The following is a 16,178-nucleotide window of genomic DNA, read 5'->3' as shown; positions in this document are numbered from 1 at the left end:
AGCGGCTCTGGGGTGCACCGGGCGTCAGCGCCTGGACAGCTGGACAGCTGGACAAGGCCCCATCTCCTTCCAAGGCAAGGGGTACCATCCCACTCCGGGGAGGACCAGGCGGGCCCCACGCCGACAGGAGATTCAACTCCTTGTGGGGGGCAACTTTACACTCAGTCGGTCCCTGGACAATGGGACAATGTGCCCTTCCTGAGATACTGTAAGTTAAGGGGTGCAAGTGTTGGCGGGGTGGGGGGGAAGGGGGGGTGGGAGTGGCGGGGGAGGGTTTCCTTGAATGAAGCCAGAGAAGTGGCGGACTTAACTGTCCATCCAGCCAATTATGAGAGGGCCACGTGGCTGTCCGGACCAATCCGAAAGCGCCTTACCCCCACCCCCACCCCAGAGTCTAGGGTTGTCATTTCCGCACTGTGCCCCCTGGCGGTAAACTGAGATAAACCTAGAGAGGACCGTAAAGATGTTTAAGAACAGCATCCCTTCCTGCCACCCCCATCTCCACGCACTCTCCTCCATGTGATACGGTATGGGCTGCACTGTCCCTGGAGATTGGCACTAATACTGACTCAGCAACTCTGGGTGGGCCCAGGCCCATTATGGGGCAAAGCTGATGTATAGGGGCACCAGAGGTGATGGGACATGCCTGGTGTCCAGCCTGCCAGGCAGAGCATTGCTTCCATTTACGGCAACTGCCCACCCGGGTATGGAGCACTGTCACCTTTTGATCAGAGCAATTTTGACACAGCTCTGCTGATATAAATTACCTTTGCTCCTCCGGGTTTGGAACAAGCAGTTCACATGCCATTTCCAATGGAGATGCGAAGGGAGTTCAAGATCAGAAGGGGGACGGGAGAGGAATTTTACCATTTATCAAGATATGAGTTCAGGCACCTCATTTTTATATGAAAACACTTGCAGTGAGTAGGGGATTACAGATTCTCACAGGCAAACTGTATATCTTCATCGCTAAAATGACAGGTGAGCTAAAAGATGTCTCTCTGGTCCCTTCCAGCTGCTTTAACTGCTGTTTTTATGATGATAGGTATTGCCTTTTCCCTCAGGTCCTGAGAAGCCAGAGAGGCTGGGCTGGGATGACATTGTTTGGGCTCCAGCCAAGGGGTCCTCAACCTAGATCAGCAACACACCAGCACCAGCACCAGCTTTCTGCTCATGGTGGCTACTTTATTCTTGTCACTTTGTCAAGAACAGGGTTTTCAAGGGGTGAAGGGGGGAGGACAGTCCCTTTGGAACCAAGGAGAACTGGCTCCCTTCTCTCCCCACCTCAGTTCTAGAACCCACTAACCATTCTGTGGCACTGCAGCCAGAGTCGAGGTGCCTTCACCCCCAGCAGACTTCACAGCAGCTTGCCATGGGGATCAGAAGGTCCAGTCTGGGTGTCTCTGGGGTCTAGGAAAATGCTCGTCTGTAGCATCGTCACAGCAGACACACTGCCCAGAGAACTCAGCTGCTCCGGACAGCTGGTGCCTGATTGGTGGTCTGACACTGAGAGCATGGGGGGTGGGCCTGTCCTGGGCTCCTGTGCAGCTCTTCACACCACCTGCTCGCATCATGATAAACCCCCTCTGCTTGGGGCACCAGGACCAGAGCTGGGAAGCATTGCAGAAAGAAGGCTGAGCCAGGATTGAGGTGTGGGCCGGTCCATTTCAGAGCCTGGCATCTTCCAAGGTGTGATGATGGAACATGTGAGAAAGGGTGAGGACCACCAGAGTGTGGTTAGAGGGTTGTGGTGGGGATTCAGGGTCCCGCCAGGATTCCAGAAACATCAGAGGGAAAAGCAGACTGAAGTTTCTCTTCCCTCAGGAATAAGGGAGAGGTAAGGGGCCAGGAGGGCCAGGGAGGGAGGAGGACATCTGAAGGTGCTGGCTGGTACACCTGGGCTCTCACTGGCCCAGAGGAGGCTGGAATACTCCTGTCACAGCACCTTGCTCCCCAGCCATCTCTCCCCATAGATCACACATAGGTCCTGCTGCTTGCTATTTTTATTTCCCTTGTGACAGACAGACAGACAGCTGCACAGACAGCTGGATGGCTTGGGTGGAGGGGGATGGTCAGGACAACATGAGCAATTAGGATTGGGTGGAAGGAAAACTTCATAAAAGTCAATAAATAAATAAATATGAATGGGAAGAAGGGCAAAGGCCATGGAGGGCCAGTGGGGACATCCTTGGGCCAACACAGAGCCCAGAGCTGCACTCACTGGAGCAACAGGCGAGCACTGGGTTGAGTGACCACTGCCTCCTGCCTCCTGCCTCCAGCCCTCCACAATTCTTCAATGGGATGCTGGCAGCTGGCCCATCCCATCCCCACCTGAGTCCTCTCTCCTCTCCCTCCCCTATCTTGCTGCCCTCTCTCACACGCTGCCTCTGGCACCCTGTCACTGTCCGATGTCCTGTCCCTGCTTCACTGGCACTCTCAGCCCATGGCCTTGATACCCTGGGCTCCTTCCTTTTCCACCTCTCCAGCCACTCACACCCTCCTGGGTTACTTTCCCCTGGATGCACTGTCCCCCATTCCCAGAACCTTCCTAGAGTCTCCCACTCCTTCCTCTCACTTCCCCATTCTGTTCTTGCCCTTCTTCCTGCTTCCAACTCCACCCAGCCTGGCCAGTGAGTCTCCAGCTCTGGCTCTGGCCTGGTGGCATTGGCCGAAGCTCCCGAAACCGGGGCCTCTGTCCCCGCAGGTCCATGAGGTAACAGCCCGGCTGGATTTTTCTGCTGGTGGTGTCCGAAGCCCTGAGTCCACCCAGTTCAGCGTGGGCCCTGGAATGTCCCGCAGCATCAGCGGGAGCCCCGAGTGGAATCCCGGGGCCAGGCTGTGGTCCGAGCCACTAGGAGCTGCCTGGGTAGGAGCGGAGCAGCACCTTGTGACGGGTGGCGGCCTCGGCCCTGCGACGCCGCTGCTCACCCAGGAACTCCTTGAGCCGGTTGGTGGTGAAGGTGAGCGTCTGGCGGCGCAGCTTCATCAGGTAAGCGTCCTGCAGCCACGGGTGGGCCAGGCAGTCCTGCAGAGAGGGCCGGCTCCTGCCAGGCCCAGCCAGGAATGGTGAGCCTGGAGGACAGCCTAGAGCAGGGCTGGGCTCTGTCCTCCCATATATCTGAGTCCCACGCCTGGATTTACCCCTAGTGAGTGACTCTGGGCAACTCTCAGTTTCCCAGTCTCTGGAATGGGGACAGTGATTCTGCTTGTGTCATAGGTCTTACATGGTGGGTAGGACAACCACTTAGTAGTAGTAGCAGCAACAGTGTATTATTAGGGCAGGGGAGGCGTTAGACCAGGGCATGGGCTAGACCAGGGCAGTCCGAGGCCAAGAAGGTAATACTGGGGGGTTGGCAGGTGTAGGGCCCACTCACCAGGGGTGTACTGAGAGGACCTTTCGCAAGAAGAGGGTGGCGCTTTGGGAGGTGTTGGGGTACAACTGGAAGGCATCAAAGCGGCCCCCCACAATACGAGCCTCTGTTTCCTGGGGGTCTGGCTCATAGAACGGAGAGTGTCCACTGAGCCTGTGGTGGAGACAGTTCAGTTGAGACATGTGAACAGAGAGTCAACTCACAGGTCCAGGGAGACATTAGTATGGGGGTCCTCAGGGGCACAGCACTCAGGGACAGGGCTACTGGCACCTGGGTACACACGTGCTGGGGAGGGGGAAGACCGTGGGCGGAAGGTGGGTCCGGGGCACTCACATGATGTAAGTGAGCACCCCCGCACCCCAGATGTCTGTGGCGGAGCCGATGGGGTCTCCCTTCACCATCTCAGGAGCTGACAGGAGACAGAGGCCAAGTTGAACCAGTTTCCTGGTGGCAGGGAAGCAGGAAAAGGCTGGGGAGGCCCCTGAGGCCACCACCCTGAGGTGGGTCTGACCAGAGCAGCAGGCAGGGTGGAAGTGGGGGTGGCCTCCAGGGGAGCTGTGGGCACCTGAGGAATCAGCCCAGGCTCTGAATGGTGGGGTCACCAGAACCGCGGAGTTGCTGAGAACCAGGGTCACTGGCTCCCTCGGGTCAGCTCCAAGGTGGAGTACCCATTCACAGTGAATGTGGCCAGCTCAAAGATGAAGAGCCTTTGAAATCGGCCTGGCTGCCTACAATCCCAGGCCTGCCCCTTCTAGCTATAGGACCCTGGGCAATGTATTAAACCCGTCTGGCGCTCCAATTTCCTCATTTGTAAAGTGTGGCTTTCAGAATAAATCTAAAGGATACAGATAATGAACATAAAGTATTTAGCAGGTAGCTAAGTGGTAGCTGGTTTTCCTTACTTATATAAATTAATATTGGTTCTCCTATCTTTCCAGCTTTATCAAATCCTGGCTCCACCTTTGGAAACTGTCTTCTATGGGACAAATAACCTCACTCTGCCTCTGTTTCCTCATCTGTAAAATGGAAGTAATGTTATGCCAATCTCCAGGGCTATTGTGAAGATAAACTGGGGGAAAAACAAACAAACATAGAAAGGACTTCTTGCATACAGTAAGCACCCAATAAATGGCATATATGTGGGTGAAGTGGGGGAAGCTATGGCTGCTGTCCCATTGGCAGTACCCCAACCCCCTACCCTGGCTGGCGTGGTGCCCTCACCCATGAACTCCAGTGTGCCCGTGCGGTGGCCAAGGGGCCGCAGGGCCTGGGGGTTGTAGGGCTGGGCACTGCCGAAGTCCACGATCTTGAGGGCGTTGTCAGAGGCCAGCAGCAGGTTGTCTGGCTTGATGTCCAGGTGCAGCACGTGACGGCCGTGGAGGTAGTCCAGGCCTTGTAGCAGCTGCACCACATAGGTGGCCACATCATCCTCTGAATATCGGAACCTGGAGGTCCAGGGAAGACAGGTGATATCTCAGCCCAGCTTCCTCTGCTGTCATTCCCTGCTCCCCCAGAATGCCCAGCTACCTGTCACTGAGCCCGCAGAGGAGCTCCCGGTTGCCACAGCTCTCAGCGATGAGCACAAGGTAGCGTGGGGTGATGTAGGCCTCATGCAGGGACATGAGCCGCTCGTGGTGCAGCGTTCGCAACACTTCATACTCCTGCAGGACTCGCCGCTTGCCCTCAGCTGCATAGGGCACGATCTTGGCCACAAACGTCCGCCCGGTGGCATTCTCCCGGCATGCACGCACTACACCAAAGCGCCCCCTATGTGTTAAGGAGACACCACAGGCTTAGAGGAAAGAGGGGGACACCACCATTGTGAAGGCTAAGGGGACTGGGGTTTGGCGAGCAGAGACCCAAGTGTGGGCTCTGGGGTTTAATCTTAGAAATCTGGGTTCAAGTCCCAGTTCTGCCCTCCAGTGACTCTGTACCTTAGGCAAATCCCATAACCTCTCTAACCTCAGTATTCCCATCTGTGAAATGAGTGATGATAATAATGCAGTGGCTTCCTCTCCAAGTGATGAAGATTAAATGGGATCATATGGCTACAGAGCTTAGCACAGTGTGTGGCCCAGAGAAATTTTGAGCTCAATAGTGCTGATGACCCAGATCTCAGCACCTTCCCCATGCTGGGTGGGCAGCCCAGTTTTTTCTCTGAATTCCTGTGTCCCCTATGCTCCACCCACTCCCCACTCTGTCCTCCATCCCTTCCCCTCTCTGCTTGCCTGGCCTTCTCCTCCAGGAAGGTGTAGGGTTTCTGAGGGGGGCCCTGTCGAAGAGAGGTGCCCTCCGGCCCCGGAGAGCTGCGGGGACTGCCACCAGGGGAGCTGGTCATCTCCTTGGCTGAACTGAGGGTCTGAACAGTTACTTTGGTGGACTCAGGAGGGGGCTCGGGGGCTGGGGGCTCGGGGGCTGGTGGTGCAGACACAAAGGATGTCACCATATACAGGGGAGTAGAGGAAGACGCTGGTTTAACCCCTTGAGGAGTGGAGGCTGGGGTCGGGGGTCCCAGTGTTAGGGACGGAAGACTTGGGTTTACTTGGGGTGACCTGGGCACTGGGTGGGGAGGGCTCTGCTTGCCGGGCAGCCTGCAGGCCTCTGTGCTTTCGTGGGGGGGTTTGGGGTGGTGGACCCACAGCCTTGAGTGAGGACAAGGCCTGGCTGGGGGGTTTTGGGGGAGATGAAGGGCTGAGAGCAGCTGACTGGGGGCCTGGGGGACCAGGAGCTGCAGCAGTGGTCGGGGATGGGGCCAGTGAGGTAGGAGAGTCCGGAGGCGGGGCCCTGGCTGGCCCTGAGGTAACAAGGGTGTCTCGGTGAGCAGCAGGTAGCAGAGCTGAGGAATCTGAGGAAAGACAAGGAAAATCATCACCATGGTGCCCCTAGCAGCAAAACTGTGGTGCTCTGAGAAGGGGGTGGATCCTGGGCTTAGGGTCCCCTTCTTTTTCTGGCCACCCTCCCCCCCGCCCCATCACACTGACCTTGCGTGCCCCTGACGAGGACCTTCTCAGAAGGGTTGCTGAAAGGCCCTTGTCCTGCACGGTTGGCACAGGCCACACGGAACCTCACAGTCACGCCGATTGGTAGGTGGGTCACATTGTAGTAACAGTCGAGGATGCCTGAGCTCACTGGGTGCCAGGAAGACTCCCCTGCGGGCACCATTGGGGAAGGGCTGAGGTCACAGAGGGTGGCCCAAGCTCCCAGTGCTATCTGTAAGGAGTCTAGGGAGCGGAACTCTGCCTGGGAAGGACACTTGCCCCCTGGCTTCTTCGCCTTCCACCTGCCACCCCTTCCCCCAGCCAGCCTGTGCAGTCCCTCACCGTCTACCCGCCGCTCCAGCGTGTATGTGCAGGGTGCCCGGCTGTCTCCTGGCTTCCAGAGCACCAGCGCTGTGTCTTGGTAGGTCTGGGGTACCTCGGGAGGGGCTAGCTTCCCTGGGACACCTGGCAAGAGAAAGGGAGCCTCAGTGAGCCCCTATGCTCCAGCTTAGAGCCCATCTAGCCCTGCCCCAACCCCCTCCATCACAGCCGCCCCCGCCCCCCCCCCCCAGTCCCTGCCCCAGGCTCACGGGCCACAGCCACGGTACAGGAGCTGGTGACACTGCCCAGGACATTGGTGGCTGAGCACTCATAGAGCCCCGCGTGCCGCTTGCCCGCCCGGGGGATGCTCAGCAGCTGCCGTCCATCTTTGCAGGACACGATGACCACTGAGGGCTCTGACCGAAGGGACTGCTTGTCTGCGGACAGAGAGGAGCAGGAGGGGCTGCTGAGTGGGGCAGCACATATGGTCCTCTGGGACCCCTCGCCCGCCACTCCCCCAAGCCTCGCAGGGCATTGGGGTCACATGCCATGCCCCCTCTGGGGAGAAGTGATCTCACCTTTCTTCCAGGAGATCCGGGGTGCAGGGCAGGCTGCCGGCAGGCAGAGCAGGGTAGCTGCCTCTCCCTCCAGCAGCACCTGGTCCTTGAGTTTGATGTGGAAGACTGGGGGGAAGTCTGCAGGGAGAGCAGATGGCCATGGGTTGCAAGGACCTCAGCTCACACTGCTGAGGGAGGGGAGGATACACGTGAGAGGTGGAGAGCAGAGTAAAAGCTTCTCTCTTCCCAGTCAGATGCGAACAGTGCCACCCCAGGCCATACTTTCGAGAATTTTCTTTGGGGTGAGCAGCACTCTCTCCAGGCACTCGCTGTGTGTAGAGCTATCTTTTCCTTTCGCTGACTATTGAAGATGCATGGTAGTGACCTCATTCATATGTTTGCAAATCACTCAGAGCAGCGCCTGGCACTGCGTCAAGTGCTCTATACACACTTGTTAAATAAAATAAAAACAAGTAAATATTGAAAAACCGTAATGGTTAAGCTGGCAATACTCACTCCCTCTGGGGCACCACAGGTAAGTGAGAGGAGCTGGTCACCTGAGCTGAGAATCCTGGGGTTGAACACAATATTCAATCCAAAAATGCAGTCTCAAAAGCTCTGAAGTCATGGCAAAACAGGGGGCAGCGCCAGAAAGTGTGTCAGCCTCCCCACCCCTCATTGTCCCTGGGGTCCAGGGATTCAGTTCTAGACTTCTAATACTCTTTCAGGTCAGCCGAGTGTTGAGAGCCTTTGAAGGGGCAAGAGACAGTATCTGCATGACCTTGGACCATGTCTTGTGTAAATTGAGGAAAAGAAAAAAACACCAAGCTCATGGGGTTGTTGTGAGAATTACAAGGAGCATATACAGTGCTTAGCACGTGTCTAAGATATAACCATAAGTGCTCATAAGCGTTAGCTCTTGTTATTGTTATGATTATTAGCTCATGAATATGCTCAGTAGCGAGCCAGGCACAGACTCTCAGAGGAAGAGGCTGTTTCGGCAAAGCTGGCTTCACAGCTGGCTGGTGAACCGGTCATGGCCTGGGTGCAGATGGGCCAAGGTCTCTGCTCAGTGCAGTCGCCTGTGGCTCCTTAGTGCCGTGAGCACTTGTATTCCTGCTCCCTGGCATATGTCTTTAGAAATATTCCAATCTGGTCCTGGCCACCGGGGGTGGGGGTGGGGGTGGGTGGGTGGATTTTTCTCACGTGGGCAGAGAAGGCTGAGGGATGGATGCCCCAGGGAGCCCCAGCTGCCTGTCTAAAGAACCAGGAGGGAGTGGGGGTGGGGTGAGCTGGGAGGAGAGGAATGCTCAGCAGGACTGGATGGTCCGAATAGCAGCATGCCCGCCCTTCCCACTGTACCCGTTTCCCTAAGGAGGGGTCCCACACTGAGGCTCCAATAACAAAGTGAATACGGTTTCATCAAAGGGAGGGTACTGGGTAGGGGCGAGAGAGGGAGGCCAGGAGGCAAGGTGAAAGGTGATCCTGGCCCAGCTCTGCCAGTTCTACCTCCACCCCCCAGAGGCTAGCCCGAGCTGGTCAAGTGGACATGGGCAGCCTTAGTCCGCAGGGAGGGGGGAGGATGAGGTAAGGGGACACCGCCTCAGCAGGAAATCAGCTGCACAAGCAAAATGGACCTGGGAGGGAGGCCCCTGGTGGGAAGGGATCAGCTGTCCCCAGGCCTCTGTGCTGGCTTCTCTCTCTCTGTCTTAGTCCTTCTCCTTCTCCACCCCTGTCCCCACCAGCTGGCCTCCCTCCCTCTTCCTGCACTATAGCCCCCCAATGCCCACTGCCTCGAGGAGAAGGTGCCCCAGCTCCCCTGGCCGAGGCCAGACATAGTCACCTCAAGCCTACTGGAGGCACAGCTGGACCAGTTCGGAGGAGTTTTATCAGAAACTGGGGAAGAACAGACTGGTGACTGCTGAAGATCCTGCACGCAGCCTGCCCTGGTGGGCCTGCTCCTTTCTGCATGCCAGCCGGGGAAACCTGGCCTCCTGAGCCTTTGTGTATAGTCCTTGAGTAATGCCCCTTTTTTAGGTGAGGGACGGGGTGACCCCAGATGGGAAATACCTGCCTCCTTGCAGGACACCAGGCAGAGAAACAGACCAGGGCAAATCCCATGTTCCCCTCATTCCAGCAAAGAGCCCTGAAGGTGCTGAAAGTGCTGGAGACCCTGCAGGGGCAGGGCAGGGAGCAGGGAGGGGCAGTCGGGTGTTCAGGCTGAAGAGAAATGTAGAATTGGGGGCACAGTCTGGATTGTGGGCCTCTAGACTGGGAGAGAAATAGTGTCTTTGCATACACACATCAGTATGGGGGTTGTAGGAGCAAGGGAGCGTTCCCCTGACCTTCAGAACTACACGGAGTTATGGGGACCCTCTCCCATGAGGGAGGAGGCTAGCCAAAGAAAAGCTATGGTGTCCTGAAGCCGCTTCTGGGGTCTGGTGCACAGGGGCATACACTCCAACTCTGGCTGCTGTGCTTACTACCAGCTCTGTGCCTTCCACCAGCTACTTAGCACGGCTGAGCCTGTTTCCTCACCTGAGCCATATGGACATGACACAAATAATAAATAGTTCAACAGTGCGGGAGGGTTGAGTGAGGCAGCCCTTGTAAAGTGCTTCATAGGACGCTGGGCATTGCTAATTAATGACAATGCTGCTATTATTGTTGTTGTTATTGTTTTCCTAATCCCAGGTCCCTTGCATCACTGCTGGGGCTCCTCAGAGTGGCCCATCTCCCACCCAGCAGGCACCTCCTACCTGATTCACTGGGCACATACTGGTGACCCAAATCCTCCTGGACGCTGGCAGAGAGGTTTGGCTGTGACGAGCCCTTGTCTTTCCTCAGCCGAGAGAGGCCCCAGCGCAGCCGGCTCCGGCTTTCCCCAGGGGCTGTGAAGACCCAGGCGCCTTAGTAGCTGCCCAGCCAGGGCCAGGCAGCTCCCACCCGCTGCAGCCCTTAGCCCAGAGAAGCAGAGAACACCCAGCCCCTCCTGGCCTTCTCCCTCACCAGCCTCTGCCCCTCACCTCCTGCGCTCCAGCCATGCCAATTCAATCCTCTGCGGCCTCCAGGGCCTCCTCGGCCTCTTTCTGGTGGGTGTCCCTGCCCTCTCCTCCTCCCAGAGCCTCTCGTCCAGCGAGCGCCACCCTCTTCTGAACTCTGCACCTGTCATCCAGGCCCCACACCTCCAACCCACCCATACTAGTCCACCTATTCTCCCTGCACCCTGCCCCTCCTCACCTGAGCCGCCCGACGTGGCGCTGGCCTCGGAGCCCAGGGACTCCTCGGAAGGTGTGGTGGCGCCGGCCTGGGCGGCCAGCTGGTTGTGTGGGAGACCGAGGCGCCGCAGACTCTCGCCCTCGGAAGTGGCTCGGCGTAGCCGTCCGAACAGCGGCGTGCTCCTCCCCGACGCGCCCCCGGAGTCCTCGCTGCTGCCGCTGCGCTGCAACCGACTGGACAGCCGCTCCAGCGTGGAGCTGAGCCGCCTGCGCACCGCGAGCACCGGGGAGCCCCGCGCCGAGCTGCCGCCCTCCGAGCTCTCCCCGTCCCCGCCGCCGCGCGCCTCCGAGGCCGCGTGGCGCTGCGAGGGCGGGGTGCGCCGCAGCCGCTGGGACAGCGACAGCGAGAGGCGGCGGACCAGGCCCGGCTCCCCGGCCGCCCTGAGGTCCTGCACCGAGCGCGAGCGCTCGGGCCGTCGCACCATCTCCAGCGGCGTGCCCGCCGGGCTGGGCCGGTACATGCCGTCCTCCTCGGCCCCGCGGAAGGGGCCGCGCTCCTCTGAGCGTGAGCGGCTAAGCATTCGCAGGCCCCGTGCCAGGGGCGACTCACGGCTGCGCTTGAACTTGGCCTCGAACACGGCCTCGGACTCCAGGTTCTCGATGCTGCTGCTGAGACTGCTGCCCGGCCTGCGGGGCACCGTGGGGACCCGGGCTTTCTCGGCCGGTGCTGGGGGAGCCGAGGCTGCAGGCACGATCTTGGTAGAGGCTCCCGGGGGTGGGGAGGCCACCCTGGCGAACACCGCGGGGTGGGACTTGGGCTCCGTCGGAGGTGTGGCCAGGCCCTGGGGAGGGCCTTGCGTGTGGCCCGCCAGCTGCAATGACTGAATGATCTGGGCATAGGGTGTGAGGGGGGGCGCTGGGGTTTGCAGGGCCACGGGAGGCTGTGTCGGTTTGGGGGCTGGGACTGGTTCTGCCTTGAACTCCCGGGCCTTCTCTTGGGCAGGCTGGGATGCCAAGGGCTGAGAAGCATCACTGGGTTTGGTGGCAGGAGGTTCTGAAGACTTGGGGGCACTGGGTTTGCGGGCACTGGCTTTCGGGGCGCTGGGCCGCACAGGGCTGGGGGGCTGGGTCTCGCTGAGGGCAGACAAGGAGGGAGACTCCTGTAGTTTTCGGGCCCCAAGTCGGGCCACAGGGATCTCAAGGGGCGCCCCGGCTCGGCGGTGCCGGCCCCGGGGTTCTGCCTCACCCTGCGAGAAGCTACTGCTCTTCTGCAGGCCCCGAGTCTCTGGTGGAGGCTGGTGGTGGGGTGCAGCTTCGCTGGAGGCAGCCCGTGCCAGCCGGGGGTCCCGGGCACGGCCCCCCAGGCTCTCTAGCAAGGGACCCCTGAGGCCACTGACCTTGCCATCCTCAGGGCCTCCCCGCAGCAGCCGCTGGCGCAGGGCCTGAAGCCTCTGGGCATACTCACCCTCACCCAGGCCTCCCCGGGTCAGGCGGGCGGTCCCCGGGCTGGGGCTCCGGCGCTGTGGCAGCTCCACAGACGCTGCCTTTTGCAGGCCCCGGCCCAGCTCCCGCGGCCCGGCCAGGGGCAGGGCGCTCTCAGCTGAGCTGCCCCTGCGGAGCTCTCCCCGCTTGGGGCTGGGCCCAGCTGGGGGCTCCTGGCCTGGGGAGGGGAGGGCAGGAGGGCTTGGGGCCTTCTGGTCCTGAGAGGTGGCCCTTCCCTGCTCCTGCCACTCCATAGGGGTGGCAACCCCAGCCTCCGGGGTCCCCAGGGCCTCATCCTCAGTGGGAATGTCGGTGAGGGACACTCGAGAGCCCGAGAACTCGGGCTGCAGTGGTCGGGGCACTGAGGGTAGCTCCTCCAGCTCCTCCTCTTCAGAGTCAGAGGAGGACGAGAGCCCCCCGCTGGGTGGTGGTCTTCTGGGCACAGCCACCCACACCCGCTCGGGGGGTGCCCGCAGCAGCTCAGGGATGGGGCGCAGTACCAGGTGGCACTTGTAGCTGATCTGGGAGCGCTGAAGAAAGAGTGCTAGAGTCAGACCTACAGTCCCCCGGGGGTTAGATTGACCCGCTCAGGCTCACCTCAGCCCCGGGAGAAGGCCCAAGGCAGACAGAGAGAGGGGCAGGGGGCAGGAGGGAAACCGGGAGTTGAGAGAATAAAAAGCAGATGACAGAGGAGCAGGAGGTGAGGGCACATGATAGAGAAAAGGCAAGGTTAGAGAGAGAAGGCTTAGAATGAGAAGGTAGAAGGCACAGAAGCAGGACCCAGCCAAACTCACCTGCCACCTCCGCCGGGAGAGGAATAGCTTCAGGTGATCGGTACTCACCTCTGCGCCCTTTGCCTGTGTCTGCAAACCCAGGAAAGAGGGACTTAGAGAAAGTTTTCTGTCAACCTAGACCCTCAAGGTTTGACAATGGAGAGACAAAGTCCACAGGAGGGGACACTGGACCAAGCAGCATTGAGTCCAGGTCCTGGGGGTCCCCTTCCCCTTGGATCTGTCACAACAACTCGAACAGCCAAGGTGCCCACATGTAGACAAATTCCCTGAACCTAAGAGGAGAGGCCAAAAATTGGTGGCTTCTGGGGTGGGCTTCAGAGCTTACACCAGGACTCAAGGCCCTGTCCTAGTACAGTGGCTGCCTGGGAGGCCTGTGCTTAGGCCCCTGGGCGTGGCCCTACTGCCCAGCTCACCACCCATCTCCATGTGGAGCTAGCGGCCCAGTATCTGGAGCCTTGGTGGGCCAGGCCATGACAGAGACCTCCCTCAGCAAACCACCCAGGCTGTCCTCTTTGGGGCTCATTTCTGACCTGGGAGACAAGGCTGGCTCTCCAAGGACAGATACCAGAATTACCTCAGCCTTCAGTTGACCCAGCATAATTCTCAATGGATGGTTTATTTAGTTGCTCTTTCTGGGTCATTTGCTGAATCTCACCCCCCCACTTGGCGCTGTGCCCTGCAGTGCTGGCGTTAGAAGATGAATGAGAACTCTGCCCACACAGAGCTCAAAGCCAAGAGGCCAGGCCACATACCAACCACAGAGTGTGGGACCAGTGCAAGACAGAGGTGGACACACGGTTGGTTTCAAGAGCCAGAAAAAACCCTGATGAGGACCCCCAGGATGGGAAGTCCAGATCTGTGCCTTGGAATCCATGATACCCCAACTCGAGCCTCTGTTTCCTTATGGACAAAATGGGAGTTATACCTACCTTTACAGAGCTAATTGAGGCGGATAGATCATAAGTATATAAAACACCTATCATGGTAACTGCACACAGTAGCTACTCAATAAATGAAGCTGTTCACATGCTCTCTCTCTCTCTCCACCTCTTCTACCATGACTTTGCAGTACTAGACTCACTTTGAACCAAGGATGTTCTAGGGTCTCCTCTGCAGTAGGCCTCCTGTAAGGAATGAGGATTAAGAAAGGATTCATCACTCATTACTTCAGTCAGTCAATAAATGTTTGGGAAAATGGGGCCTCTAAGGACTTGGAGAATTGGATGTCTAAGGGCAGAGGCTCGGGCAGCAGTAGGGGTGGCATGAGGGGGCTCTGCAGGTCGGGGCTCCTCGGGGGCTCGTACTCACAGCCGGTCCTGCACCAGCACTTTGATGAGGAAGCCCCGGGCCTCCCGGCTCAGGCTCAGGAACGTGTTCTCCTCGAAGGCCACATTGTAGTTTCGGATGTTCATTAATGTTGTCCGATCGTTTTCCCCAACAAACGGGGAGATTCCCGTCAGGCTGCAGGGGTGGAGAGAGCTGAGTGAGAAGTAGTCAGGGCCCTGGGGCTAAGCAAGAGATGACAGGTTGCCAGTGGGGACATAGGGCCAGGAAGAGGTGGAGGCCTTGGGGCTGTGGGGCAGACAGAGGCTGGGTGAACCTGGGCAGAGTCTTTTGGACTCTTGCCTGTCCTACTCCCACCACCACCCAGACAGGCAGCCACCAGGTCCCTGCCCTGGGCCCATGCTTAGAGGACCTGTTCTGTGCCTCGTCCAGCCGTGGCCTGTCCTTGAGGTAAGGAGTCTGTGCTGGGGGAGGGGGGGGAGCAAGGGGGCGGGGGTGGGCGGATATGCCTCCCTGAGACTGAGCCTACTCCTTCCAGTCCCTGCTGGACAGTCAGGGCCTTGTACCCCTTGCCTAAATGGCACCGAGCCTGCTCTGACCTCTCCATCCAGCTGTGTGCCACCCCTTATGGAGGGGCATGGCGGTGGAAGTCAGACACACAGGCTGGGACATCCACATTCCTGCATATGCGGCCCCTTGCTGTGCAGGAAGCAGCAGGGGGTGTGGAAGAGAAGGGGTGGGCTGCACACCCCTAACTGCTCGCTAGCCCCGGACCCTATACATGTTGGGAGTGGGGGTGCTAGGACCCTATACATGTTGGGAGTGGGGGTGCTAAGAGACCGTTGGAGACTGGGGTTCTGAGTGCAAAGAGGTCCTTACCAGAGGAAGGCAACGACGCCCACGGGCCTGTTGGGGAAGGAGAGAGGGTTGGTGAGAGGACAGCCCACCTCCCACCAGAAGTGAGCCGTTCTTGGCTACTGAGAATCTAGCCAGAAGCATCCTGTGAACACTGGACAAATGGATTATGCAAGGATGCCTCCTCAGGGAAGACTCTGCACTCAAAGGTCCAGACATCCCTGGAGGAGTCCAGGGTCATGGCAGGGCCAGCCCAGGAAGCCATGAGAAATCTGGGAACCAAGGGACAATGCCTGCCTCACTGGGGGGGAAGGGGGCCAGGGAGGAGGAGGCAAGGTGGCTGCAGAGGGGGTGGCTGACCACCCAGGGGAGATAAGGAACCAAGGATGGACAGGCCTCGAGTGCCTGGGTCATCCCTGATTGATGAGGGGTAGGGGTAGGTAGCTATGTGGGCAAGGGACCCATGAGCAATGCCACCCGTCGACTGTCAGAGAAGGAACCTGGGCTTAGTAAAGCTCCTCTCTGCCAGTGAGCATCTCCCCAGCACCGAGGGCAGCTGCCCTGGCCCACCCCAGCCGCTCAGGATGCCAACATTACCAGATGTCAGTGACTCCAGATACAGGGGTCTGGTTGACAATCTCGGGCGCCACAAACTCAGGTGTGCCGTATTGGCAGTACTGGGGCTCTCCCGGAGTCACCTCCTGGGCGTTCCCGAAGTCACAGATCCTCACCTGCTCTTCACCCTCTACACCATCCCACACCAGTAGGTTCTCAGGCTGCAGGACACGGGGCAAGGTGTGGGAGCTGAGTGAAAAGGGGAGGACACCCCGCTGCCTGGCTCCCACGGGGCTGCCTGCTCCCACCCCCACCTGCACCTCACCTTGACATCCAGGTGCAGCACATGGTTCTGGTGCAGATAGCATATCCCCTCGAGCACCTGTAGCATGTAGGCCCGGATCTGTGGAAACAGGTGACCCAGAGTCCGTGGGGGAAGGGTGGGGCATTATGTCTGATCACCACCAGGGCTGTGGCAAGAGGTGAGGCTGTGCCTGGTAGGTGGCCCTCAGACGGCTGGTGGAGGGGACTGGAACATAGGTTGGGTTGCTGAGACCCAGGGCCTCCATGTACAGCTACACAGTCAGGCACACCACGATTACAGAAGGGAGTTGTTTACATGATAATGAATAGAAGTGTGCAGTGCACAACTTGCACGCCCCCCGTGCCAGGACAGAGTGAGGCTGCATGGAGCCCAGCTGGAGCTCCTGCTGGGAGGAGTGTCTGAGGAATGTTGACGCAAGGAAGCCTGGGAAACACAGTA

At 58.9% G+C, this 16,178-nt stretch overlaps 1 protein-coding gene across 1 annotated transcript in view; it reads right to left on the bottom strand.

The window, feature by feature from the left end:
* Positions 1-1,985: 1,985 nt before the first annotated feature.
* SPEG (striated muscle enriched protein kinase) overlaps positions 1,986-16,178 on the bottom strand; it is a 55,762-nt gene continuing 41,569 nt past the window's right edge. The window contains 19 exon segments of the mRNA XM_070422209.1: positions 1,986-3,044; positions 3,375-3,524; positions 3,705-3,780; positions 4,593-4,816; positions 4,899-5,138; positions 5,600-5,877; positions 5,879-6,216; positions 6,353-6,520; positions 6,692-6,814; positions 6,940-7,107; positions 7,249-7,365; positions 9,987-10,118; positions 10,468-12,457; positions 12,722-12,790; positions 13,803-13,845; positions 14,030-14,182; positions 14,885-14,911; positions 15,458-15,636; positions 15,741-15,818. Of these exon segments, the coding sequence (XP_070278310.1) occupies positions 2,852-3,044; positions 3,375-3,524; positions 3,705-3,780; positions 4,593-4,816; positions 4,899-5,138; positions 5,600-5,877; positions 5,879-6,216; positions 6,353-6,520; positions 6,692-6,814; positions 6,940-7,107; positions 7,249-7,365; positions 9,987-10,118; positions 10,468-12,457; positions 12,722-12,790; positions 13,803-13,845; positions 14,030-14,182; positions 14,885-14,911; positions 15,458-15,636; positions 15,741-15,818 (4,746 nt within the window). The 3' untranslated portion in view covers positions 1,986-2,851.

Source organism: Myotis yumanensis, unplaced genomic scaffold (genome assembly GCF_028538775.1).
Source record: "Myotis yumanensis isolate MYYU_CA2020_CCGP unplaced genomic scaffold, mMyoYum1.0.hap1 SCAF_8, whole genome shotgun sequence".
NCBI lineage: Eukaryota > Metazoa > Chordata > Mammalia > Chiroptera > Vespertilionidae > Myotis > Myotis yumanensis.
This window is presented reverse-complemented; position numbering and strand designations above follow the sequence as displayed.